This window comes from Leptonychotes weddellii, chromosome 4 (genome assembly GCF_054177405.1).
Source record: "Leptonychotes weddellii isolate Sample4059 chromosome 4, ASM5417740v2, whole genome shotgun sequence".
Taxonomy (NCBI): domain Eukaryota; kingdom Metazoa; phylum Chordata; class Mammalia; order Carnivora; family Phocidae; genus Leptonychotes; species Leptonychotes weddellii.
Window position 1 is genome coordinate 20,064,730 of NC_138372.1, and position 27,374 is coordinate 20,092,103.

Below are 27,374 nucleotides of genomic sequence, written 5' to 3' on the forward strand. Positions count from 1 at the left end.
TAAATATGATTATGGGCAGAAGAAATGCTTTGAGCACTTTGAGCAAAATCATAATGCAAAATCCAAGATCCTGTGTTATCATTTATTTTACTAGAGTCCACCAAAGCCTCCTGTTTCCGGAGAGTGAATAGTATCAGGTTGACCCTTAATAGTGCATTATTTATCTGTTTACTACTATTTGCAATAATAAAAGCTATTAGGAGATGGGCTGTCCTAGAATCAAATATCCCTGCATGAGTTTGGGTTTGCTGCTGATTAAAAATGCTTTTGCCCATATTATGGATCTCCTCTGGATTTTGATTCCTGAATACAGGATTTCTTGTGGGGGGTGGAGGGACCCTATTATGTTTCTCTTAGTGTCAGGTACACATGACTATTTAATAGCTTTGCGACCTTGGGCACATTGCTTGACCTCTCTGTTTCCCCAGTTGTCAAACAGAGAGACTGAAGATTATTTGGAAGGTGCAGCTACCTTTGAAATGTTTGAAAGCACCTATCAACAAAACCTAACCCACAGGAGGTATTCAAATAGAGTTAATTTCTCTCCTTCCCCAGATAAGGACATTCTCTCTTGAAGTCTATAGATTTATAGATTCTTGGGACTTGTTGAAAGTACACGGAACATTTTGTGTAGATGTATGAGGTGTGTTTTTCTTCGAAATAAAGGCCACAGTTTAACAGATTATCGCGGTGGCCAACGACTTCCCTAAAAAAAGAGCTGTAGATTGTCCTCCCTGCTACTCTCTCCAGGTGTGTTATTCAAATCTCTTTTGCAGGGTACCAGATTTTTTTGTGGATGTTTTTGTTCTCTGGGCACTCTTTTGCAGTCCAACAGAGGAGGATAACCAGGTTCCTGCTGGCAGTGGCGGTGGTGTGAATTTCTCGGGTCAGGGCCCCCATGAAGTTTCCCTGGGGGCTGCGACCCCTCTCAGGGTGCCCCCCCCATGGGGGTGGGGTGCCATTTGCAGCTGGGAGGCAGGTTTATTTTGAGGTCTCTCGCCCTCCGGGGGTCGCTTCTTCATTGAGAAACCGGCTTTTGTGGGTTTTCTCAAGCTAAAGCTACTCTCTCCAGGTGTGTTATTCAAAACCTCGTGGCGCGACCCTGGCCGCCCCCACCTTCCTATAGGCCCCAATCCGGAGGCGGTGGGGGCGGGGAGGCCGCACTCGCCGCTTCCGCTCCTCCAGACCACCAGAGGGCACTGCGGCCTCGTTCCTTCCTTCCCGGAGTGCTTCGCGCCGGGCCCCTTCCGCGTGGGTGAGTGAATGTGAGAGTCAGCCTCGCGCCGCGCGCGCCGTCCGCCTCCGCCGCTCGGCGCCCTTATTTCGGCTGCGAGGGGCGGGAGCGCGCGTAAAGGCATAGAGACGGGCGTTGAGCTCTCGGGCTAGAGCGTCGCCGAGTCGGAGCCGGAGCCCGAGCCGCGCGCTGTGTCTCCGCTGCGTCCGCCGAGGCCCCCGAGTGTCAGGGACAAAAGCCGCCACCGCGCCGCCTGCTCCCGCCGCCAGGGCTCATCTGCCGTCGCCGCCGCCCTGACGAGAGTCCACCGCTGTCGCCACCCGCGAGGATCCGAGAGCCATGTCGGCTAGCAGCCTCTTGGAGCAGGTACAGGCCCGGCCCGCATGCCTCGGCCATTGTGTGAGGCGAGAGGGAGCCCGACTAGGCCCGGGCCCGCCGCCCCCGGTCAGGCCGAGCCGAGGCGGCGCCTCTTGCGGGCCGGGTTTCGGGCCTCTCAGGCCGGCCGCGCCCAGCGCCTCGCCCTCAGCCCGCTCTCCGCGCTTCTCCCCCGGCCTCGGAGCCCACCGGCCGCGCCGCGCCCCCTCTTCTCAGAGCGGGCCTCGTTTTCTTCCTTGTTTCCTTCCCCTTCCTTGAAGCCCTGGTCCCCTCGCGTTGTTTCTGGCGCGTCCCCCGCTTTTTCTCCGCGGGCCCCGCCGGCCTGCGCTTTTCCCCGCCTCCCATTTTCAGCCTCCCCCTCACCATCATTCCTGACGCCTCTCCTCAGGCCTGCTCTTTTATTCCCTTCCCGGGCCCGGCTTTAATTTGTCTTTCCTTTTCCATTTCTTCCTCGGACGACTTGCTGCTCGGCGACGTTTTCTTCGCCCGCAGAGACCAAAAGGTCAAGGAAACAAAGGTGAGCCCGGCTCCGCCGGTGGCCCTAGGCCGGGAGGGGGACGCCGAGTAGTGGGGGCGGGGTCTCCGGGAAGCGCCCCGGGGAGAGGACCTTTCGGAAGCCGCTTAGTTCGCAGGTGCCTCACACTTAAGTATTTGACCCTTTTGGTGTGTTCTTGCAGCTGGCGAACAGCTTTTCAGTGAACAAGGAGTAATTCATTAAGGGTGGGGGTGGATTCGGTTTTGAAATGTCCCAGGTCCTTAGTTTCCTGTAGGTCTTAGAAGGCCTTTGTTTTTCATCCTCGTGGATCACACTCTGGAAGTACTCACATGTGATGGGGGAGGGGAAGCGGGAGGGAATTGAAATCTAGAGGAGCCAATAAAATGACCTTTTTAGATCAACTTGCTCGGGGTGGAGGGAGACATTTTCATTGACGAATATTGCTCAGCATTCACTCTTCTCTTTATCTGTTTTTCTGAAATTCAAACTTATTTGCTCTGTTTAGTAAGGTATTTCTTGGTTAGAATATATTTGCTTAATTTGGGAGGTAGATTGTACGATTGAGACACTCCTAATTTATTTGAATTTTTTCCCTTCAGTACAAAATGGATCTGTACATCAAAAGGATGGATTAAATGATGATGATTTTGAACCTTACTTGAGTCCACAGGCAAGGCCCGTGAGTAGTTAACCATTTACATGCCTGATCAAAGAGTGTAATATACCGTATTTTTTTCTCTGCCTTATCAATGAATTTCATTTTCAGGGGGTGACTTAATACCAGTCCATGTGTTGTAAACGGAGTTACTGAAATGTTATGGACTGTTAAGATTTCCATCTTTGTTGACAGCAAGCATATTCTGAGATTAGAAGTGATAGCATCTTAGAGTATACTAACAGCACCTGTTAGTAATTTTTCTTACCAAGAATGTAACAGTGCAAAACTGAAGAATACTTTCCAGTTTAAGTATTCTGACTTTTTACCCCCCAAACCTTTTTCTTTTAGGAAAATTGGATGTATATGTGATGGGGAAAAAACTAATAAAAAATCACCTGAACTTTATTCAGTGCTGCAGAAACTGGAATCTTCCTTTTCATCTGGTCACTAGTTAGTGGGTTGTTAGGTTATCCTAACTTTTGGACCTAGGTATTCCTTTTTCAAGTTGAGATGTATCTCTATCTTTAGAGACCAACTTTGTACACCTCCGGTTTCTTATAGGAGCTACAGGATTTATAAAATGGAGTTAAAGGAAGATAAAATACTGTTTAGCACAAATGAAGATCAAGAATGATTGAGGTTTTTGCCATGTAACTTTTTCTTCTAATTTCTTTTAGGTCTATATAGGTTCATATATTAACATGTTCTGTGCATGTAGAAACTACTTTGATTTGTCACTTCTTTTGTATTAATATCATGGGCCCCAAAGATAAAAATCATAAGGTTGTAGCTAATAAATATAAACCCACAGATTAATAAACCAAAAGGAAAACTTAGAGTAACTCACCTAAGATACCCTAAAAAATGAAAAAGCATATGAGACATTTATATAAATTCTGAGTGGATGCCATACGATAGATACAATAGTTTTGAAAACTTGACATATTGGTGCATGCCCATATTTGGACCTAATTCTTGCATAAAACTTTTAGATCCCTCATGTAAAATTTTCTCCACTGAGAGTATAGAAACCACTTAAGCAAGTGATTGGGAAAAGTTTTCAGAAAAGTCAACCAGTTAATCAGGAAAAGTAGGAAGGAAGTAGAGGAATGAACTATTTATAGGTTCCTGCTATTGAAGTAGTTTGCTTACATAATCATTATAACAGGGAGAGTGGGAGCATTTGGAAACATAATTCTAGGTAGTTCTTGTGAAACATTGTGTAATTCAGATTTTTGAGTTCAGGGGCATGTGGGAACCTGCCAGTTCAGGTGTAGGCATTCAGCTATATAATGGTATAACGTGTGATATTAAGTGCATGTTTTTACTTCTCAAGTAAGCTAAAGCTTAAATGTCTTTAAAAAATTCGGGGCTGGGGGTGGTGGGAGTAGAAATCATGGTTGAATAGACGGATAACTTCAGAATCTTTGTCCTTTGTAGTTTGTCAAGAGTAATTCATGTACTTTTTAACCATTATTCATCACTTTATATTATATATAATTGTTCAGGCTTAATCCATTGATTATAGACTGAATTTCTTATTCATAATGGATTTGAGTCTATTAAAATTTTAACACTGTCTTCAAGAAATAGACTTCTCTTACACTTGAGGGTATGTGTGAAAGACTTAGGTTTTTTTTGTTTTTGTTTTTTTTTTGGTAAGGAGAATTTGGCAGAGAAAAGCACCATTTTATCAAACCACATTAGTTGAAACATTTAATTTTCAAGAGCTGTGTTTGGCTAGGGAGAAGTACTGTTGGCTTTGGTAATACAGATTTAAGGCCTGACACACTTATGGTCATCCAAGCTTCTTAAGAACGAAATTCTTTATTCACTAGTTCATGGATTCTTATGTACCAGAGCTATTATTTTAATTCCAATGTAGTTAATATAGTGTTATATTAGTTTCAGGAGTGCAATAAAGTGATTCAACAATTTCATATATTACTCAGTGCTCATCAAGATAAGAGTACTCTTGTACCAGAGCTATTTTGAAATTAGTCTATTTTGAGTTGAGCTGTATCCATACCTGTACAGACCAGTCCTTTTATATCTCCAGCTTCTCACTTAAGGGACTATTCTGTGAGTTATAGCATTTATAAAAAAGTTAAAATACTGTTCGCAAACTTAGGTCAAGAATGATTGAGGTTTTTGCAATGCAGTCTGTCTTCTAATGTGTTGACTAGTTGAGTATAAGTTTATGTTTTTGGTTATTCCTTAGACTAATTCTTAAAGATACAGACTTTACAATGTTTTTGGAATTCTCCTACTTTTAATGGAAAAGTCAGGTGTACATTTGAACTTAGAGCCATTTTAGGTGAAGTAGAACAGGTAGCAACATTTTTCTAGTTTTAAACTCTGGAAGCTCTTGTGCATTTCCTTTCCAGGTTATAATTAAATAGTGGCATCTATTGATGTTCCCAAATGGTTTGCCAAGAGGCTAACAATGTAAACTAGGTGTAATGAACCTTGGTTTATGGTTGAGGAAGGCTGCACAGATTTTTGGGATAGAACTTGAAATTTCCAGTTCTTTTTGTGTTGTTTTATCTGTTAGAGTAGTATGGTTTTGATAGGAAACTCTTAGGAACACTCCTCTGATCTGCCAAAATTCGCACTCCTTAAATCCAGAGAGAACTGGTTTTAATAAAAGCCATCATCTCAACACTTCTGTTGGTGAGATGTTGGGTTTTCCTTTTTTTGAATTATAGTGCTAAAGTTAAGGCCTATAAGTATGTCCTCAACTTTATAGTGCTTAAGTTAAGGCCTAAACTATATGTCAGTTTAACTTGAAATGTTTAAACTTTTCAATTGTGAAACCAAAATCTCTTACAGTATAAGAATTCCAGCAAGTTTATGGGAAGAGACTACCTGAAATGGTCACTTGCTTTTTTAGTTGAATTTGAATTGGATGAATAGTTGGGAGAGGAAATGTCATGATTGTTGTTTTATTAATTTTTGTGTATTGTTTTGATTTGTCTTTTTTTTTTTTCCTTTCCACAGAATAATGCATATACTGCCATGTCAGATTCCTATTTACCCAGTTACTACAGTCCCTCCATTGGCTTCTCCTATTCTTTGGGTGAAGCCGCTTGGTCTACTGGGGGTGATACAGCCATGCCCTATCTAACTTCTTATGGACAGCTGAGCAACGGAGAGCCTCACTTCCTACCAGATGCAATGTTTGGACAACCAGGAGCCCTAGGTAGCACTCCATTTCTTGGTCAACATGGTTTTAATTTCTTTCCCAGTGGGATTGACTTCTCAGCTTGGGGAAATAACAGTTCTCAGGGACAGTCTACTCAGAGCTCTGGATATAGTAGCAATTATGCTTATGCACCTAGCTCCTTAGGTGGAGCCATGATTGATGGACAGTCAGCTTTTGCCAGTGAGACCCTCAATAAGGCTCCTGGCATGAATACTATAGACCAGGGGATGGCAGCACTGAAGTTGGGTAGCACAGAAGTTGCAAGCAATGTTCCAAAAGTTGTAGGTTCTGCAGTTGGTAGTGGGTCCATTACTGGTAACATCGTGGCTTCTAATAGTTTGCCTCCAGCTACCATTGCTCCTCCAAAACCAGCATCTTGGGCTGATATTGCTAGCAAGCCTGCGAAACAGCAACCTAAGTTGAAGACCAAGAATGGCATTGCAGGGTCAAGTCTTCCACCACCCCCAATAAAACATAACATGGATATTGGAACTTGGGATAATAAGGGTCCTGTGGCAAAAGCCCCCTCACAGGCTTTGGTTCAGAATATAGGTCAGCAGCCAACCCAGGGGTCTCCTCAGCCTGTAGGTCAGCAGGCTAACAATAGCCCACCAGTGGCTCAGGCATCAGTGGGGCAACAGACACAGCCATTGCCCCCACCTCCACCACAGCCTGCCCAGCTCTCAGTCCAGCAACAGGCAACTCAGCCAACCCGCTGGGTAGCACCTCGGAACCGTGGCAGTGGGTTCGGTCATAATGGGGTGGATGGTAATGGAGTAGGACAGTCTCAGGCTGGATCTGGATCTACTCCTTCAGAACCTCACCCAGTGTTGGAGAAGCTGCGGTCCATTAATAACTATAACCCCAAGGATTTTGACTGGAATCTGAAACATGGCCGGGTTTTCATCATTAAGAGCTACTCTGAGGACGATATCCACCGTTCCATTAAGTATAATATCTGGTGCAGCACAGAGCACGGTAACAAGAGACTGGATGCTGCTTATCGCTCCATGAACGGGAAAGGCCCCGTTTACTTACTTTTCAGTGTCAACGGCAGTGGACACTTCTGTGGCGTTGCAGAAATGAAATCTGCTGTGGACTACAACACATGTGCAGGTGTGTGGTCCCAGGACAAATGGAAGGGTCGTTTTGATGTCAGGTGGATTTTTGTGAAGGACGTTCCCAATAGCCAGCTGCGACACATTCGCCTAGAGAACAACGAGAATAAACCAGTGACCAACTCCAGGGACACTCAGGAAGTGCCTCTGGAAAAGGCTAAGCAGGTGTTGAAAATCATAGCCAGCTACAAGCACACCACTTCGATTTTTGATGACTTCTCACACTATGAGAAACGCCAGGAGGAAGAAGAAAGTGTTAAAAAGGTAACTAGTTTACCATTCTTAAGACTTTCAGGGAAGGAGAAGGAACTAGAGAGAAAGGAGAGGTATTCTTCTGAATGGTTAATAAAAGCTCTGTAAATAACAAACGTATCATTTAACAGTTCAAGCCTTTATGGAAGTATAATTGGTGTTACTGTTTGACTTAGTTTGTAGAAATATGAGCTTAAATTAATGGAAGGCACAAACTGTAGAGAAACTGAATTTAAATGATGCAAAAGAGGTGAAGAACAAGGCCAGAAGAAATGCAAAAGGACTAATTGAAGTGATAGAACCATGGAAATTCAAGTAGGAAAGGATTGAGGCTGTAATATGGCAGAGAAAAGGTAAAAGTTCTGTTATAATTAACTTTTGGCCTAACTCAGATAAGGTGGTTAAGTCAGGAGTTAGTGTGTCACCAAGCCCTGACATCGCTTTCTGCTTGCCTCTGACTATGGGCAGTATTAGGGTATTTTTCAGAACTTTTTCCTTGTTCCTGTCCTTCTTAGTGTTCTGCTTAATTACTTTTTTCAAAATCCTTTTTCCATTTGAAAAGGTAGTGTGTATTATATAAAACTTGGAAAACAGATAATCAGAAAAAGCTGATCTCTTGCTTTTAAAATTCTGTTGTATTCCTGAAGAGTAACCTTCTCTTTTTTTTTTTAAAGATTTTATTAATTTATTTGAGACAGAGAGAATGAGAGAGAGCACATGAGAGGGGGGAGGGTCAGAGGCAGAAGCAGGCTCCCTGCCGAGCAGGGAGCCCGATGCGGGACTCGATCCAGGGACTCCAGGATCATGACCTGAGCCGAAGGCAGTCGCTTAACCAACTGAGCCACCCAGGCGCCCAAGTAACCTTCTCTTGTTTCCCTTCTGTAACAAATGACAATCTTGGGCAGAGGGATGGAGAATAGGTCCAAACTAAAGAGTTGGAATTTATTGGAAAGTGTTGGTAATGCTTGGTCTGTGTGTATTGAGTGAATGTAAACTTTAAGACCATAGAGAATGGTGAAATACTGGTTGGTGCAGAGCATGTGTTATCTAGGACTTAGATACATTTAAATGTAGGAAGTAGATGAAAAGATTATTATGGGCAAGGAGATTTTTTTTTTAAAGATTATATATTAATGATTGAGAGAATCCTAAGTGGTTAGCTTCAAATGTAAAATAAAGCCTATTAAGCTTATGTAAATATGTTTTTCTTTTTTTAAAGATTTTTTATTTGACAGTGCGCGCACAAGCAGGGGGAGTGTCAGGCAAAGGGCGAGGGAGAGGCAGGTTTTCTGCTAAGCAGGGAGCCCTGTGCGGGGCTCCATCCCAGGACTTTGGGATCACGACCTGAGCCGGAGGCAGATGCTTAACCAACTGAGCCACCCGGGAGCCCCTAAATATATTTTTTTTATATTTGTCACGAATTCATAGAGATTTTATATATTTGATCTAGGCTCTGAGGCACTTGTTATGCCTCTGTAAAAGCTTATTTTTTGAGCAGAAGAAGGAGGGCTCTTTGGTTAGATTCTCCACCTCTATAACACAGAATCAGAGGTGCATAGTCTTCCAATTAAAGCAGGATGGTTGCCATTTTACCTTCTAGTGTGTACAGATGAATAAAAAATGGAGATGTGTTTGTCAGTGATGCTAGAAGTATAGAGCCACATTACTGAAAAGTCCAGAAAAAACTCTCTTTTGTCCTTTAAATTCCTCTTTTCCATTCCCCAAAGTTGAACAGTTTAACTTAAAATGTGCCATAATCTTGAGGAAAATTGTTTACTGATTATTTTCACCAGACATCTGAAAAGCTCTAAAGATGTTTTAACAGGCTCCTTTATCTAGAGGAACTCAAGGATGGGACGCCATGACCTTTTAAGCATCGTGTAGTTTCATAGCAGATTATTAATGTGTATGAGGGGCATCCAGGTGCTTAGTTTAACCACTTGAAACATGCATAATATCAGTCCCATATTATGCATCTGCTTGCTTTCATCTGCAAAGTTCTGTCCTACATCTTGTGATTAAAAATAGGAAGGCAGAAAAATAAAAATAGGAATCCCTGACAAAGATAGGAATGTGTTTTCAGGAATGTACAGCATAAATGATCAACTTGTATGCGTTAGAACTTGTGGGGAAACTTGGAATTAAAAATGAAGTAGCAAATTTGAGGGCTGTTAATTTATTTTTTTAAAAGATTTTATTTATTTATTTGACAGAGACACAGCGAGAGAGGGAACACAAGCGGGGGAGTGGGAGAGGGAGAAGCAGGCTTCCCGCCAAGCAGGGAGCCCGATGCGGGGCTCAATCCCAGGACCCAGGGATCATGACCCGAGCCGAAGGCAGACGCTTAACTACTGAGCCATCCAGGCGCCCCAGGGCTGTTAATTTATGTAGACTTTTAATCAAGTTTATGTTTGTATTAAATTCACTTGAGTGGTTCAGCGAATATTAATTCAACTTCATAAGGAGGTGTAAGATTTCACATGTTGGAATTGACCAGCTTTGTGATGTTTTCATAGTGAGTAGTAATAATCAAGGTTTAGGGTCTTTGTTAAGCCAACTAATGGATCTTTCTTAAAGCCACTCCATAAAGACTTTTGATGAATGACTATACTAATTGTTCTCAGGCTGGTGAACAAACCACCAAAAATAAAAAAAATAAAGCCTCGATTATACTCGTATCAGATTACTTTTTAGTTTACCTTCTGTGAGAAGAGATTGCTGGGGTTTCAGGAAGGTCCCTATAATTGCTTCTAAACCCAGTTACCATTTCAGTCAGTATTGCCTTACTTCTCTTGCCCACTGTTATCCTTAACATTCTTACATAACTGATGTACAGCCAGTCTTTATTAGGCTTCCAAGACAAGCTTTGTGGGAGTCAAACTGTTAGCTCATTGAGGCAGTAGACTTCTTTAGGTGGGGTGTTTGTATGTGCACTTTTGTATTATTTACAAAATTGCAAAAAATGGTGCCAGATGGGCATGGTAACTCAGTAAGTGGGGAAATAATTAAGCTTCATCCTGAAAATGATGTCACAGCTATTCTAAAGTTCCATGATTGGGCATGTGTCTTGGTGGAACACACTGAAGCAGAACTATAGCCATTTTTGGCTACTGTTACTGACTTGTTCTGTTCCATGTTGTTATTCAGTATCATAGAACCTTTAAGCATTGGATCTCTCCAGCTTGAAACTTCAGCAGATTTTAGGGGTATCTTCCATATGTGGTTTACTCTGTTGTACACTTCAGGTAATATTTTGTAACCTGCTTTCTGCATTTATTTAGAACCTTCCCCTAATCGTTAAATATTTCTACTATGACATCACTTTTGATGGCTTCATACTAGTCTAGCATAGATTTATTATAATTTACCAATCCTTAATTGTTAGATTTGTCAGCTTTATATTTTTTTCCAGCTAAAATAACACTACAGTGAACATCCATTGATAAAAATACTGATTCACATCTGTCCTTCAGTGTTACTGCTGGCTCAAAGGGTCTGTGACGCTTTTTGAAGGTCTTGGCTGTGCTGTATATTACCATATGGGCCTTTTTGTTTCTGAAAGATTTTTTTTGAAAGAATTATTGTCAAAAGAAGACAAGAGTGAGTTAACCTCTTTGTTTCAACTTGAGAATAGCCTCGCATAAAGGGAGAGTTATTTCCTGCATAAATGATGCAATATGTTTTTATAAACTTCGTAATAGTTGGTTTAATTTTTGTTTTATATTTCCAGCCTTTTAACTATAGGTAGAAATAAGAATAGTAGAGGGGACCAAAGACTGCCTAATTTTCTTAAAGCCTAGCCCAGTGTTAGACTCAGTCTCAGGCAGTTGGATAAATGATTATTCTGAATAACTGGAAAGCTAACGGGAGAGAGAAAGATCTAGAGAAGATGTGATTATTGTGATAATGGCTCAAGGTGTATATTTTTAAAAATGTTATTGATATTAAGTGAAAATAGCAGTATTTCTTAAATACCTCTAGAAGTACTCCTATTTTCAAGCAGAAGGCTTGAAAATAGTGACTTGGAGTATGTTTGGATAAACTTAAGATTTATTATGCTGCTTAAGAATTGAGAAGAAGCTATATATCTTTTCTTTACTGTGTGCTAGGTACCACCGAGAAATCTGGAGTGTATTGTCAGGGAGCCTTACATTAGCGACAGGTCAGCATACAAAACAAAGTATTTTCTCAAGATATGTACAGGGTGCCAGTTTGGAAGTGAGGACTGCCTAACCCAGCCTGGGGTGTGGGTGAATTGGTCACAAGAAATCCTGGAGGGGCGCCTGGGTGGCTCAGATGGTTGGGCGTCTGCCTTCGGCTCAGGTCATGATCCCGGGGTCCTGGGATCGAGCCCCGCATCAAGCCCCGCATCGGGCTCCTGGCTCAGCGGGGAGCTTGCTTCTCCCTCTCCCTCTCTCCCTGCTCATGCTTTCTCTCTCTCTCTCTCTATCTCTGTCTCAAGTGAATAAATAAAATCTTAAAAAAATTTAAAAAAAAAAGAAATCCTGGAAGAGGTGATCCTTGAGCTGAGCCTTGAAAGATGTGTAGAAGGTAGCCAAAGGTGTTTGGGGAAGAATGAACATAGATTCAGGACAGCCCACATCTGTGACACTGTGTAGATAATAATTTGGAGCAAGAAGTCCTGTACAATTTAAGAGCAAGTCTAATTGGTATTTGTGGAGTGGGTTTCTCCACAGTGGAAGCTTGTTGGAGATTAGATTAGGAAAAGGGAGTTGAATGAAAAAATTTTTTTTTTTTTTTAAAGATTTTATTTATTTGAGAGAGAGAGAATGAGAGACAGAGAGCACGAGAGGGAAGAGGGCAGAGGGAGCAGCAGACCCCCTGCTGAGCAGGGAGCCTGATGCGGGACTCGATCCCGGGACTCCAGGATCATGACCTGAGCCGAAGGCAGTCGCTTAACCAACTGAGCCACCCAGGCGCCCCTGAAAAATTTTTTTTTAACTTTATTAGAGAGCGAGCGAGAAACAGCATGAGGGGAGAGGGTCAGAGGGAGAAGCAGGCTCCCCGCTGAGCCGAGAGCCTGATGTGGGACTCGATCTCAGGACTCTGGGATCATGACCTGAGCCGAAGGCAGTCGCTTAACCAACTGAGCCACCCAGGCACACATTGAGTGAAATCTTTATGCAGTTAGTTTGATAAAGAAGGAAACTGAGAAAGGCACAAAGTTGGTTTTAAAAAATTCTAGAGTTTAATAGAAAGAGTAAGATTTAATTTGAATCAGGATGGAGGAGCTTCTTGATGTTACCTTTTTTTTTTTTTTTTAAGATTTTTATTTATTTGACAGAGACACAGCAAGAGAGGGAACACAAGCAGGGGGAGTGGGAGAGGGAGAAGCAGGCTTCCCGCGGAGCAGGGAGCCTGATGCGGGGCTCGATCCCAGGACCCTGGGACAGCGACCTGAGCCGAAGGCAGACGCTTAACGACTGAGCCACCCAGGCGCCCTTGATGTTACATTTTCTTAAGTTTTTATTTTAATTCCAGTTAGTTAACGTACAGTGTTAGATTAGTTTCAGGTGTACAATATATCGGTGATTCAACAATTCCATAAATCATCCAGTGCTCTCTTTGTTTTTATCTTTGCGTGGAAGGCAATGGGAAGCTTGTAGAAGTAAAGGTGAACCAGTATATGGTAATAAGAGATACCACTGCTGAATACATAACAGCTCACTTCTTCCAGTGATGTGTTTCATACACATTATTTTGTTTCTCATCATATCCCTTAGTGTTTATCAGAATGGTTAGCTTAGAAGAGATGATTTGGAAGGGGAATATGATAGCCGTTATCAAATGCCTTTAAGACTGGTAGGTTTAGGGGTGTCAGGCTGGCTCAATTGGCAGAGCACGTGACGTCCGGATTTCAGGGTCACGAATTCAAGCCCCATGTTGGGCATAGATCTCACTTAAAAAAAAAAAAAAAAAAAAGACTGATAGGTTTATTCTCCATGCCAGAAGACAGCACCGGAACCAGTGGATCGAGGTTCTAGGGAGGAAGATTTTTGTAAATAGAAGGGAGAACTTTCTAAAAACGGAGTTCTTAGTGACAGGAGGGTTTCAAGAAGAGACCAAAAGAACTTTTATTAGATATGTTCTGGAGAAGATTTATATGTGGAATAGTCTAGACCAGAGAAACCAAGAATAAGAGGGTTAGCCAGCCCAAGATAACATTTGAAATTCATGGAGAGAGGAATGGATGCTATTAAACTAAGGTCTTTTTAGGAAGGTTATTTCTGTTTTGTAATTTTTGACCTAATTACTTATTACATATAAAAAATAAAGGACTTGAGGCTAGAAGGACATGGATGACAGAAAGGATTGATACATTCCCAGTAAATCTTAGTACAGATAAAGTATATGGATAGTTATTTTTTAAAATATTTACTGCATTAGTATTAATGAAAAAATTGTTATCTTAAACATACTGAAGAGGAGGGGGTGCCTGGATGGCTCAGTCAATTAAGCACCTGCCTTGGCTCAGGTCATGATCCCGGGGTCCTGGGGTCCAGCCCTACTTTGGGCTCCCTGCTCATCAGGGAGTCTGCTTCTCCCTCTCTCTCTGCTCCTCCCCTGTCTTGTGCTCACACGCTCACTCATTCTTTCTCTCTCTCAAATAAATAAAAGCTTAAAAAATATAAAAAATGATTATTTAAGAGAAGTGTTTCCTTTTTCTTAAAATCCAGTTTTCCTATGGTGTTGGTGCAAGTAATGTTTCTTTCTTTTTTTTTAAGAGAAAGGAGGGGGAGGGGCAGAGGGAGAAGGGAGGATCTTAAGCAGGAGAGATCTCATGACCCTGAGATCCTGACCTGAGCCAGAATCAAAGAGTTGGACACTTAACTGACTGAGCCACCTAGGTGCCCCAGTGTTTCTCTTTATAAGGAAGTTTTTTGGGTTTGTTTGTTTTCTTCTTTATGGCCATCTTCCTCCTAACCCTTTGATTTGGGCATTTACTCCCCTCCCCTGTTGGGAAATATTTGAAGCTGTCGACCTTGGCTCCATTTTCTTTTTCTTTTTTGAGTAAGTTCTGTGCCCAATGTGGGGCTTTTAACTCATGAGCCCGAAATCAAGAGTCACATGTTCCACTGACTGAGCCAGCCAGGCACCCCTGCTCTATTTTCAACTTGAGAAAAAAATTAAAAACATCCAAGTAAAATTTGTGATACAAAAGTTAGAAAGAAAACATCACTTTAGCCAAATATGTTTTCTTATTAAATGCTTAGAGAATAAATAACCATGGCGTATCGTTCCTTTCCATATAGTATTTCTACCCCCCACCACTGGTTTAAGTTGCCTCTTTAGAACTAATGGAACGCTGGATATCCTGGGTTTTTTTGTTGTTGTTTTTTAAAAATATTTATTTATTTGCTAGAGAGAGAGTGAGAGTACAAGCAGGGGGAGTGTGGCAGGCAGAGGGGAGAAGGGAGCCCGATGCGATTAGATCCCAGTACCCTGGGATCATGACCTGAGCCGAAGGCAGCCGCTTAACCGACTGAGCCACCCAGGCGTCCCTGGGTATCCTGTTTTAATTGAGATGGCAAACCTGAACTTTTTGTAAAATTCTAAGGCTCTTTATGTCTACTTCTGTCTTGCAGATAAGTTTACTTGTCTCTCTGACAAAAGGGTTAAGGAAATTCTATTTGTGTTACTCATCACCTTCCTTGTTTTGTGGATAGATAAAATAAAATGCCTTTCTGCAGCCTCCTTAGAGGAGGACTGGAAGAGAATAGATGACACTGAATTTGGATCTCTTTGAACCATGCCCTTTGTTTGTATTCATCTTTGAACAAATGTTTGTGTTAATTGATAAAGTACCATCTTTGCCTTAGGAAGGCAAAGAGGACAATAAAATGGATAAAATACGGGATAATAGCTGTAATAGAGGAATGAAGAAATGGTTTTCTGAACAAGAGTGATAAATTTGGGGAAATTAAGGAAGGCTTCATGGAGGAAATAACATTTGAACCATGTCAGAATGAGTAATAAGCACTCAGGTGATAGCACAGTGCTTGGCACATAGTGCATATAAAAGTTTAGTATATTCTCATTTTATAAGCAGCAGCAGCCTCAAAGAGGTTATTTGTGTAAGTTCTTATTGCTTAATAAGTGGTGGTTTGGTATTTCAGTTGTCAGTTATGTGTAGCTGGCTAATTGTGAGCTGTTTAGCTTTTAAGAATTTTAGCGGGGTGTCTGGGTGGCTCAGTTGGCTCAGGTCATGATCCCAGGGTCCTGGGATCTAGCCCCAAATCGGGCTCCCTGCTCATCAGGGAGCCTGCTTCTCCCTCCCCCTCTGCCACTTCCCCAGCTTGTGCTCTCTCTCTCTCTCAAATAATATCTAAAAAAATTTTTAGCAAGCTGGCTGTTAAACAGGGGCTCTTGGGTGGCTCAGTCGTTAGGTGGCTGCCTTCGTCTCAGGTCATGATCCCAGGGTCCTGGGATTGAGTCCTGCATCGGTCTCCTTGCTCAGCGGGGAGCCTGCTTCTCCCTCTCCCACTCCCCCTGCTTGTGTTCCCTCTCTCGCTCTTTTCTTTCTCCGTCAAATAAATAAAATCTTAAAAAAAAATCATTATTGGGCGCCTGGGTGGCTCAGTTGGTTGGGCGACTGCCTTCGGCTCAGGTCATGATCCTGGAGTCCCTGGATCGAGTCCCGCATAGGGCTCCCTGCTCGGCGGGGAGTCTGCTTCTCCCTCTGACCCTCCCCCCTCTCATGTGCTCTCTCTCTCTCATTCTCTCTCTCAAATGAATAAAAAAATCTTTAAAAAAAAAAGAATTTATTAAAAAAAATCATTATTAAAATGACATAAAATTAAATTCATTGTATTAAAAGTATTTTTAAATACATTATAGGGGCGCCTGGATGGCTCAGTCATTAAGTGTCTGCCTTTGGCTCAGGTCATGATCCCAGGGTCCTGGGATCGAGTTCCACATGGGGCTCCCTGCTCAGCGGGAAGCCTGCTTCTCCCTCTCCCACTCCCCCTGCTTGTGTTCCCTCTCTAGCTGTCTCTCTCGCTCTCTGTCAGATAAATAAATAAAATCTTTAAAAAAAAAAATACATTATAAAATTACAATTAAACTACATAAACTTACTATATAGTTACTGTTACCGTTAAACCATGATAAATACATTTATCACTCTTGAGATTATTTGGATTTATTGTATCGATATATAATATTGTATATAAACAATATATAATACATAGCTCTGCCATGTTATTTACACCATGAAAATTGACAAATGCTGGGACGCCTGGGTGGCTCAGTCAATTAAGCATCTGCCTTCAGCTCAGATCATGATCCCAGGGTCCTGGGATCGAGTCCCACATCGGGCTCCATACTCAGCGGGGAGCCTGCTTCTCCCTCTGCCTGCCACTCCCCCTGCTTGTGCACTAGAGTGCTTTCTTGCTCTTGCTTTTTCTCTAACTCTGACAAATAAAATCATAAAAAAAAGCTAATTTTTTTTTTTAAGATTTTATTTGAGAGAGAAAGAGAATGAGAGAGAGAGCGCACATAAGAGGGGGTAGGGTCAGAGGGAGAAGCAGACTCCCTGCCGAGCAGGGAGCCCGATGCGGGACTCGATCCAGGGATTCCAGGATCATGACCTGAGCCGAAGGCAGTCGCTTAACCAACTGAGCCACCCAGGCACCCAAAATCTTAAAAAAAAAAAAAAAAAAATTGACATGCTATGTATACAAATCAGGACTTGGTTTTTGTTAATTGTCTGCCTTAAAGTGATAGAGAAAATATTAATGCAGATTAAATTTGAGTGTGTCATGTCTGTAGCTCTGCATATTTTGAATAGCACAAAAATTTGAGAAAATAGTCTTCCAGAATTTGAAAAGTATTATCCGGTTTAGCAGAGAAGTTGCTCAAATTATGGATGAACTAGTGAAGTTCTGACATGTTTTCGTTTCACTTTTGTCTTAATGAATGATAAATGAAAATATGTTGGAATTACATCTGAATAGATACAGAACTCTCTCAGGCCCCAAAGCCCATGGACCATTATGTGGAGTTTGCCAGATAGAAAAGTGGGGAGGGCATTCTAGGAAGAGGAGACAGCATGTTCATAAACATGATCTCATGAATGCTTAGGTTATGTTTTCAGAATAATGAGAAGTGGAAAAGAATAGTAATTGGTAAAGCTGGAGAGGTTGGTTGGACCCAGCAGTATATGAAGGGCTTTGTTTTTTTCCCCCACTTTTTTTTTTTTTTAAAGTAGGCTCCGCACCCAGCGTGGAGCCCAGTGCAGGGCTCCATCTCAGGGGCTGAAATCAAGAGTCACATGCTTAACCGACTGAGCCACCCAGGCGCTCCGGGGCTTTGCAATTTTTTTTTTTTTTTTTTTTTAAGATTTTATTTGAGGGAGAGCGAGCCAGTGTGCATGAGCAGGGAGAGGGACTGTGGGAGAGGGAGAAGCAGGCTCCTAGGACCCTAGGATCGTGACCTGAGCCGAAGGCAGATGCTTAACCAACTGAGCCACCTAGGCACTCCAGGGCTTTGCAGTTTTATTATATACTTCTGTTTTAGTTGGATTGTAAGGGAATTATGTGGAATGACAGTGTGGAGGATGGGAAGGGTGAAATGCTTACTGAGCACTGATTTGTTAGCCACTTTCATAGTCTTCCTTTAATCCCCATACCAACCTTGGAAGGCCATGTCTCATAGTTACTGATAGGAAAATGGAAACTCAGGTTAGCAACTTAACTAAGCTCATCTAGTAAATGACAGGTGTAGGTGGCTCAAAGACCAAATCAGAGGCTTTAACAGGTTTGGAAGAAAAAGACCATGAGACCTGAACCAAAACAATGATGGGAAAGGTGGATTTGAAGAATGTACATATTTCCTGACTAGTTACTGTTTAAAAAAAAAAAAAAAAGGATGAGCAGCAGGTTAAACTTAGGGGGTTTGGAGATGTGTTGTCTTTTAGAGATAGTGTTAGGGGTACCTATGGGGGACAGTAGGGTGATAGTAGGGTCTGGAGCTCAAGAAAGAAAGAGGTTTTTTTAGACTTCAGTAGAGGCAAAGGCATGAAAGAGTATAAGATGTCAAGAATATTGGTCATAAAAATAATGGCTGAAATTATTGAACAACTGTATGGTATTTACCACACATCTGTCCTGAATACGTATTTGTTAGTTTTCATTTAATTCTTATATTATTGTTAGGTAGGTGCAACTGTCTAATTCTACAGATAAAGACACTGAAGCACAAAAAAGAATAATTTTGTAAAGTCACATAAATTGAGAAAGGAGAGCTGGTGACCTGTTTCTGCAGTGGGGTTCTAGAGCCAACACACAGTAAGAGAAGAGGGTCAAAGGAAGAACCCCTGTAACACAATTTAAAGGATGGGTTAAAGAGGGAGCAGTGGAGTATAATCAACTTATTCAGAGGTTGCAGAGAGGTAGCTGATGATTGGAAATGCCAATGGCTATCTGTTGAATAAAAGTAACATGAGAGGGCTTTGTTGTTAGGTATTTGAAGGTTTTGGTGGTTTTGGTGTCCATACATTACTCAACAGACTCTGCATTTATTTTTTTTTCTATATTGTTTCAACTCTTCGTCACCCACAAGGTGTTCCAGGCCTTAAAGAGATTCAGTAAAGTTTGAGCTGCTGGAAGTAAGACCAGTTTTTATCTAGTTAGTATGGGCTGTTTTGGTAAATGAGACCATATAAAAATGTCTGAAATACAATAGGTATTAAAAAATTGCAGTATTTTGTTTTTTTGATATGGCTAAAGATTGATCCAGAGGGGACTGCTGTTTTTCCAAACATCACCATTTTGGGATAAGGATAGTTAGCAACTCTAGAATCATTTACTCTCTACTCTGAATAGTTTAAAACAAGAATTACTCAGATGTGAGCCTTTGTGCTTACTTGCCAGAAGTAAAGATTAGTCCTATAACCGTTTTCAGGCTTTTTAGGAGTGAATTCTTCTTTTCCTCCCAAACAAAACCTTACTCAGAACCCTGTGAATTGCTCACCTTAGGTGCTAGGCGCTTCCCCCCCCCCCCCGGGAGATCCCCAAAGCCTCTCCCCTCTGAAGCATAATTTGGAACCCATTGGATGATGTGAAATTTTTAAAATGGAGGAATGGTACATGGAAGTTGGGGTGGGTCTATTTTGTAATTGAAGAAGTGTAAGCTCCTGCAGCTTCAGCATCTCATCTAGGTGTGTTGGTTTATTTGGTCTGCGGGGATGGGGATATGAGGAAGACTATCTCATAAAAGGTGGGGAGGCCACAGCATTGGTTTTGACTGCCCTAGTGTGACAAAGGACTGCTGGTTGTAGCTGTTCAGGAGTTTCATGTAGAGTAGAGGAGGAAATTGCTCTGTTCCTGAATTAGGGCAAACAAAAATAATCTCTTTCTTCACTGTTGAATCCTGCAAGTCTGCAAATGACCAAGGAGAAAAGCTCTGAGTATGGTAACTCATATCGTCCCTCTGCCTTTCTCCTCCACAGAAGCAAGTAATTCAGTTTAAATTTGCGTGCTGCCACCTTCTCTGGACCAGATTCTTCTAGTATAACAACTAGCTCAGTAAATAGTGCCCTAATGCTTTTCATCTCTTGCTGAATAAACAATTCCTGATTGAACTGATTTAACTCCAGTTAATCATAGGGAGAAGATATCAATAAATGAAACAGTATAGGACAGTGTATATTAAAATGCTAATTTTACAGTATGAGACTAAGTGTACAAGAAAAGAATAGCAAGACCAGTTAGGGCTAGAGTCAAGACATATTAATGGAGGATTGTATTTGAGTTGGGTCTGGAAGGATGGATAGGAAAAATAGTGGAAAGATGAAGGAAGAAAATGGCTAAACCCCCAAGTTTGAGCTGTTAGATATGGGGGAGGGGGAAAGGAAGAGGCAGGCAGCTAATCTTTCCAACTCTTTTGCACTGCTATTAAAAGATCTGGTGGTTCTTATGAGATATTTAGTACTTCGCTATATATGTCAAAGTTAAAAATTTGGCCATATCACTTATGTAATACAGGAAACCATTTAGAAAAGGTAGATTTATATAAACTTTTGACTTTATGTGAACTTTTTTGGTAATCAGGGTGTGGATAGCTTCTAGAATTTTAAAGTGTTTGCATGTGAAAAATTTCCAGTGTGCAAATTTTATAGTAGTATTTGCAAATTTTGTCTTTGCATTTTTCATTGTAAAATCAAATTATAAAAAGTATAGAAAACGAAAAAAGTCACCCATAATTTCTTTACTCTGACAAAACCACTCATTGTTTTGGCATTTTGCTTGTCTTATGCAAGTGGTTTATACAGTAATAATCATGTTCTGTGTAGTATTTTGTCCTGCTTTTTCCACTTAGTACTTTAGGTATATACCCATATTTAGCCATTTTTGGGGCATCTATATATTAGGCACTTTTCGTATCTTGTCTCTGATCCCTTTTAATAGTCTTTTTGTTTGTTTGAAGATTTTATTTATTTGACAGAGAAGGCGCGAGCACAAGCAGGGGGAACGGGAGAGGGAGAAGCAGGGTCCCCACTGAGTAGGGAGTCTGATGCGGGGCTCCATCCCAGGACCCTGGAATCATGACCTGAGCCGAAGACAGATGCTTAATCGACTGAGCCACCCAGGCACCCCCCCCCCCTTTTTGTAGTCTTTATAAGATTATCTTCATTTTACAGTTAGGGAACTGTGATTCAGAAGGTATAACTTCCTCATGATCACTAAGATCTAAGTTGTAGATGAGCTGGAATTTGTTTTGCCCCAAAGCTTTTTTTGTTCTTATGCTTTGCTGCATCTTCACATTTATCTTTCTCTCTTTCTTTTTTTTTTTTAAGATTTTATCTTTAAGTAATCTCTACACCCAGTGTGGGCTCCAGCTCACAACCCTGAGATTGAGTCACATGCTGTACTGACTGAGCCAGCCAGGCGCCCCCACATTTATCATTCAAAACAGTTAACAACAATGTTCTGTTATCTACTGATGCCATTCACCTCTTTGAGGGTATATGAGGAGAGCATAATTAATTGAAATTTTAAACCTTTGTTTAAGCGCTCAGGTTTATACTTCCCTCATCACAAGCATCAAAATGGAGCTAATTGGATCTACTCTGCCTAAGCTTGTGAAAGTTGCTAATGACAGGCAGCAGGAATAAGGGGGAACACAAATGGCTCTGGACATAATGTACTCTGAAAAGGTTATAAAATTGGGAAGGTTTTAGTCTGTCTCACTCTCATTTTTGACACAAATTTGCAAGATTACTTATGTTTAGGGGCACCTAAACAGTTGGGTGGCTCAGTTGGATGGGAGTCTGCCTTTGGCTCAGGTCATGATCCCAGAGTCCTGGGATCGAGCCCCACACTGGGCTCCCTGCTCAGTGAGGGAGTCTGCTTCTCTCTCCCTCTGCCCCTCCCCCTGCTTGTGCTCTCTCTTTCAAATAAATAAAAATTAAAAAAAAAAAAAGATTCTGTTTAGTCGCAGAGCCAGAACTAGAACCCAGACAAGTTCTTGGGTAATTCAAATCATTTATGGCAAATGTTACTTTACTTGGAATCCTAAGCTTGCAGAAAGGATGGGGAGGGGAGCAGGGTGGACCTAGGTGAGTGTTTCAGAGTATAAACAAAAAGATGGTAACAATGATATAAAATAAACTTTGAGTCATCTGGAAAGTATTTACAGAAATACTGGTAACTAGGCTCTACACACAGACTTATTAAAGTAAAAATTTAATTTAGTGAGCTCCCTAGGCATTTTTTTATGGGATTAGAAGTTGATTGAGAAGTTTATCAGTTTACATAAATTACCATCTGTGAGTACTTAAACTGCAGATTCTTGTCCTTTCTCACCTACTGAAGGAGCATCTGTGGAGGCAAGGCCTTGGAATCTGCATTTTATCAGCCCTTATCTATAGGTGACTCTTGTATTTTTCAAGTTTGAGAACTCCTGGATTATGTATATCATTAGTAAGTGTTTTGTATGCCTGTTACCTCAAATTCCTCATGCTTATTTTTCCTGCAAGTTTGGTTCCTAAGTTTCTTTGTACTGTAGTCCTGTCTTCCCCCCAAAAGTCTCTTACCTGTTTGTGTCAAGACTTCATCTTTGGGCGCCTGGGTGGCTCAGTTGATTAAGCGACTGCCTTCGGCTCAGGTCATGATCCTGGAGTCCCGGGATCGAGTCCCGCATCAGGCTCCCTGCTCAGCAGGGAGTCTGCTTCTCCCTCTGACCCTCCTCCCTCTCATGCTCTCTCTTTCTCTCTGTCTCAAATAAATAATAAAATAAAATCTTTAAAAAAAAAAAAAAAGACTTCATCTTTAAAAGCAGTGTTAGAATTCACATGTGTTTGATAAACCTGGCCAATTTTGCTAAACCTTTCAGTACTGTGGTATTTTCAGCAGTTTGCCCATTTTTAATCATCTGTCAGTATTATGAGTCTCTAATTAGAGTTGCCATACTTTTCCATTAAAAGGTGGCAGTCTCTTTGGCTTAATATCCTACATCTGTAACTTGATGTTATTTATTTATTTAAAAGAATTTTTTTTTTTAAGTGAGGGGAGGGCCAAAAGGCGAGAGACAATCTTAAGCAGGCTCCATGCCCATTGTGGAACCCAACATGGGGCTGGATCTCATGACCCTGAGATCATTACCTCAGCTGAAATTAAGAGTCAGAGGCTTAACTGACCAAGCCACCCAGGTGCCCCTGTAACTTGATGTTATAATATGCTTTTTAGAGACATTGTGGCTGTTTCTAAGAGACACTAATGTTTTTAAGTTTTACATTATTTAAAGATTTATTTATTTTAGAGGGGGAGAGAGAGCACAAGTGGAAAGGGCGGAGGGAGAGGGAGAGAGATCAAGCAGACTCCTTGCTCAGCAGAGCCCTACGCAGGTCTCCATCCCAGGACCTTGAGATCATGACCTGAGCCAAAACCAAGAATCAGATGCTTAACCAACTGTGCCACCCAGGTGCCCCTAAGTTTTGCATTATTTAATGTTCCTTTTTATTTTTTTTAAAGATTTTATTTATTTATTTGAGACAGAGAGAATGAGAGAGAGAGAGCACACGAGAGGGGGGAGGGTCAGAGGGAGAAGCAGGCTCCCTGCCGAGCAGGGAGCCCGATGCGGGACTCGATCTAGGGACTCCAGGATCATGACCTGAGCCGAAAGCAGTCGCTTAACCAACTGAGCCACCCAGGCGCCCTAATGTTCCTTTTTATTGTATCTTCTTTCTTAGAGCATGTTAATTTTTTAGAGAGTTGTTAATTTTAAGCTGTAATATTTAGTGGCCACTAGCCATCTTGAAGTTGCCCAAACTAAGATGTTTAAAGGCTGATTTTTTAAAGGTAATCCGTTTTTTTGGATGGGGGAAAGGATTCTATAAAGTATGTTACATATGATGGGCCTTTATTTATGTATCTGGTTGATATTACTTATAGAGAGCATGAATTCTAGAGTCTGTGGTCTTGTTAACATATATTTATAGTAGCAGAAAGGCTAAGGGCTCTAGAAGACCTAAAATCCTATCTACCACTATGATTAGAGCAAGTAAACTTCTCTGAGCTTTAGTTTTTTTGTTTGTTTTTTTAAGGTTTTAGATAGCACAAGCAGGGGGAGCTGCAGGGAGAGGGAGAAGTAACCTATGCACTGAGCAAGGAGTCCGACTGGGGGCTCGATCCCAGGACCCTGGGATCACGACCTGAGCCAAAGGCAGATGCCCAACCGACTGAGCCACCCAGGCGCCCTGCTTTAGTATTTTTTTTAATCAGAAAAATACCTTATTGTGGGTGTTAGAATTAAATTATATATAAATTTTTCACGTACAGGTCTTTTATGAATGATTGTGATCTGTGAGATTAGGCATATTTATGTATACACATAAATATAACTTGTTTATTTTGAATCATCAGATTCTTCAGTAACTTTTGGCATGGTACCTAATAGTGCTACTGAGTTTCCATTTTGGGGTCCAGCCCTTGGAATACACTGAAGAGGGCACAAGAGTGAAAGGGAGGTCATTTAAGAGTCTGGCACATTCCAGGTGACAGATGACAGTAGCTTGGACTAGAGAGGTATTAATGGAGTTGTTAATTTTTTTTTTTTTTTTTTTAAGATTTTTATTTATTTGTTAGAGAGAGAGAACACAAGCAGGGGGAGCAGCAGAGGGAGAGGGAGAAGCAGGCTTCCCACCAAGCAGGGAGCCCGATGCGGGGCTCTATCCCAGGACCCTGGGATCATGACCTGAGCTGAAGGCAGATGCTTAGCGACTGAGCCACCCAGGCATTCTTGGAGTTGTTAATATTTTTTGGAGGTAGAGCTGGAGCATCTCATCAGATGACTGGAAAGTATATTCTGATGATTACTTCATTCTGAATTTATCTGTCAAATGCAAAATATGCTTGTACTGGGAATGGAGGGGATTTGAGAAGCTTTTAAAAACCTTATTTGTGGGGCGCCTGGGTGGCTCAGTCGTTAAGCATCTGCCTTCGGCTCAGGTCATGATCCCAGGGTCCTGGGATGGAGTCCTGCATTGGGCTCCCTACTCAGCGGGAAGCCTGCTTCTCCCTCTCCCACTCCCCCTGCTTGTGTGCCCTCTCTCGCTGTCTCTGTCAAATAAATAAATAAAATCTTAAAAAAAAAACCCCAAAACAACCTTATTTGTTAAATTGTATTATGAAATGTTTTGAGAAATTGGTTTTATTGTGAAATTAGTTTTGGTTCAAATGTAGTTTTTACTGGAAAACCAAGGAGTGATGTAGAGAATAGTCAAGAATGTCAGGCCATTTCATTTGATTTGGAGCTAGTGTTTTCTCATTATTTTAGTTAAGCTAAAAAAATGTTAATGTATGATTTATCTTACTCTTGTTCTGTTACTAGTCAGAATTATTATTCAGGTACTGAAAATAGTAGATTATCTAGGCTTTTTACTTCTAACCCTTTTGGTAAAATGTGTATAGGAGTTCAGCTTGTAATTAGCAGTCTTGGAAAGAATTTGATGGTAGGAAATGTTATTTAATGAATTAACTTTATCTTGTTGCTCCTCCTTCAGTTCCCACAAATTCATTCCAACTAAATGACCATTTCTGCACCTAGAAAAACTTAAAAGGGGATGAGAAGGTAGAAGATTTTTTTTTTTTTAATTTATTTATTTGTCAAAGAGTGCGCACAAGCAGGGCGCCTGGGTGGCTCAGATGGTTAAGCGTCTGCCTTCGGCTCAGGTCATGATCCCAGGGTCCTGGGATCGAGTGCCGCATCGGGCTCTCTGCTCCTTGGGAGCCTGCTTCTCCCTCTGCCTCTCTCTCTCTCTCTCTCTCTCTCTGTCTCTCATGAATAAATAAATAAAATATTTAAAAAAAAAAAGTGTGCACAAGCAGAGAGCAGCAGGCAGATCAGGCAGAGGGAGAAGCAGGCTCCCCCCTGAGCAAGGAGCCGGATGTGGGACTCGATCCCAGGACCCTGGGATCATGACCTGAGCCAAAGGCAGGCGCTTAACAGACTGAGGCACCCAGGTGTCCCTAGAAGATTTTTTTTTTTTAAAGATTTTATTTATTTATTTGAGGGAGAGACAGAGCATGAAAGAGGGGAGGGGCAGAGGAAGAGGGAAAAGCAGACTCCCTGCTGAGTGGGGAGCCTGACATGGGCTCCATCTCAGGACCCTGAGATCATGACCTTAGCTGAAGTCAGACACTTAACCGACTGAGCCACCCAGGTGCCCCAAAGATACATATGTATTTTTAAGATGTATTTATTTTAGAGAGGGAATGGTAGGGAGGGGCAGAGGGAAAGGTGAGAGAGAGTCTTTTTTTTTTTTTTTTTTAAAGATTTTATTTATTTATTTGACAGAGACAGAGAGAGCAGGAACACAAGCAGGGGGAGTGGGAGAGGGAGAAGCAGGCCTCCCGCCGAGCCAGGAGCCCGATGTGGGACTCGATCCCAGGACCCCAGGATCATGACCTGAGCCGAAGGCAGTCGCTCAACCAACTGAGCCACCCAGGCGCCCGAGAGAGAGTCTTAAGCAGACTCCACGCCGAGTGGAGAGCCCCATATGGGGCTCAATTCCATGACCCTGAGACCATGACTCAAGCTGAAATCGAGAGTCAGACCCCCAACTGACTGAGCCATGCAGGTGCCCAAGTACAGCATAGTGATATGACTGGACAAGTTTATATGTTACACTCTGCTCACCACAAATGTAGCTACCAATCTGTCACCATATAAGGCTATGTCACCATGCAATATCATTGACTATATTCCCTTTGCTGTACATTTTATCCTCTTATTCATTCCATACCTGGAAGGCTGTATCCCACTCTCCTTCATCCATTTTCCTATCCCTCCCAACTCCCCTCTGGCAACCATCAGTTTTTTCTCTGTATTTATGGGTCTGTTTCTGCTTTGTTTATTCATTTGTTTCTTAGATTTCACATATAAGTAAAATCATATGGCATATGTCTCCATGAAAGTGATTTTAGTATAATCACATTTTTTCATGTTAGCCCATCTCAGCATTCTCTTACTTTCAGCCAGGGACACTGAAATTTCTGTTCCTTTTTCTCAAGGCCCATGGGGACATAGAAAAAATTAGTTGAGGGCTATATAAGTAAACTTAATTTTAGGGGTGAATATCACTTTTTAAGGTTAATAAAATTATAGCCAGCAAATAAATATATGTCTCAGTTGTGTTTAAGGGCTTCTTAAAAGTGGAGGGAGTGGGATGGTATTAGAAACGAGGATATTAAGCTAAATAGAGGAAAAATAAATCCGCAGAGAGATCTATTCGTATTACAGGAAGAGGTTTCAAATGTGCGGATTTTAGGTAACATTGCCACCTTGTGGATTTTAGGATATTTCCTAGAGATGAAGTTTTGTATTTTATAATCGTAGATGTAAACTGGGGAGGGGCTCAGGTGGGATGGGTGATTAGTATGGGTATTACCTCTAGTTATTTAAGTGGCAGACCAGATGCTGAGGGCTAGAAACTTTTTCCCTTGATTTACACTTTCTTAATATCTTTAAATTTATCTTTATTTCTTAAGATTGTTTCTTTTTTTTTTTTTTTT

The 27,374-nt window shown here is 41.6% G+C and overlaps 1 protein-coding gene across 1 annotated transcript in view; it reads left to right on the forward strand.

Annotated features, from left to right (window-relative positions):
* Nucleotides 1-1,299: 1,299 nt before the first annotated feature.
* YTHDF2 (YTH N6-methyladenosine RNA binding protein F2) overlaps nucleotides 1,300-27,374 on the forward strand; it is a 33,388-nt gene continuing 7,313 nt past the window's right edge. The window contains exons 1-4 of the mRNA XM_081817897.1: nucleotides 1,300-1,600; nucleotides 2,102-2,126; nucleotides 2,705-2,784; nucleotides 5,764-7,350. Of these exons, the coding sequence (XP_081674023.1) occupies nucleotides 1,574-1,600; nucleotides 2,102-2,126; nucleotides 2,705-2,784; nucleotides 5,764-7,350 (1,719 nt within the window). The 5' untranslated portion in view covers nucleotides 1,300-1,573. The remainder of the gene's footprint in view (nucleotides 1,601-2,101; nucleotides 2,127-2,704; nucleotides 2,785-5,763; nucleotides 7,351-27,374) is intronic.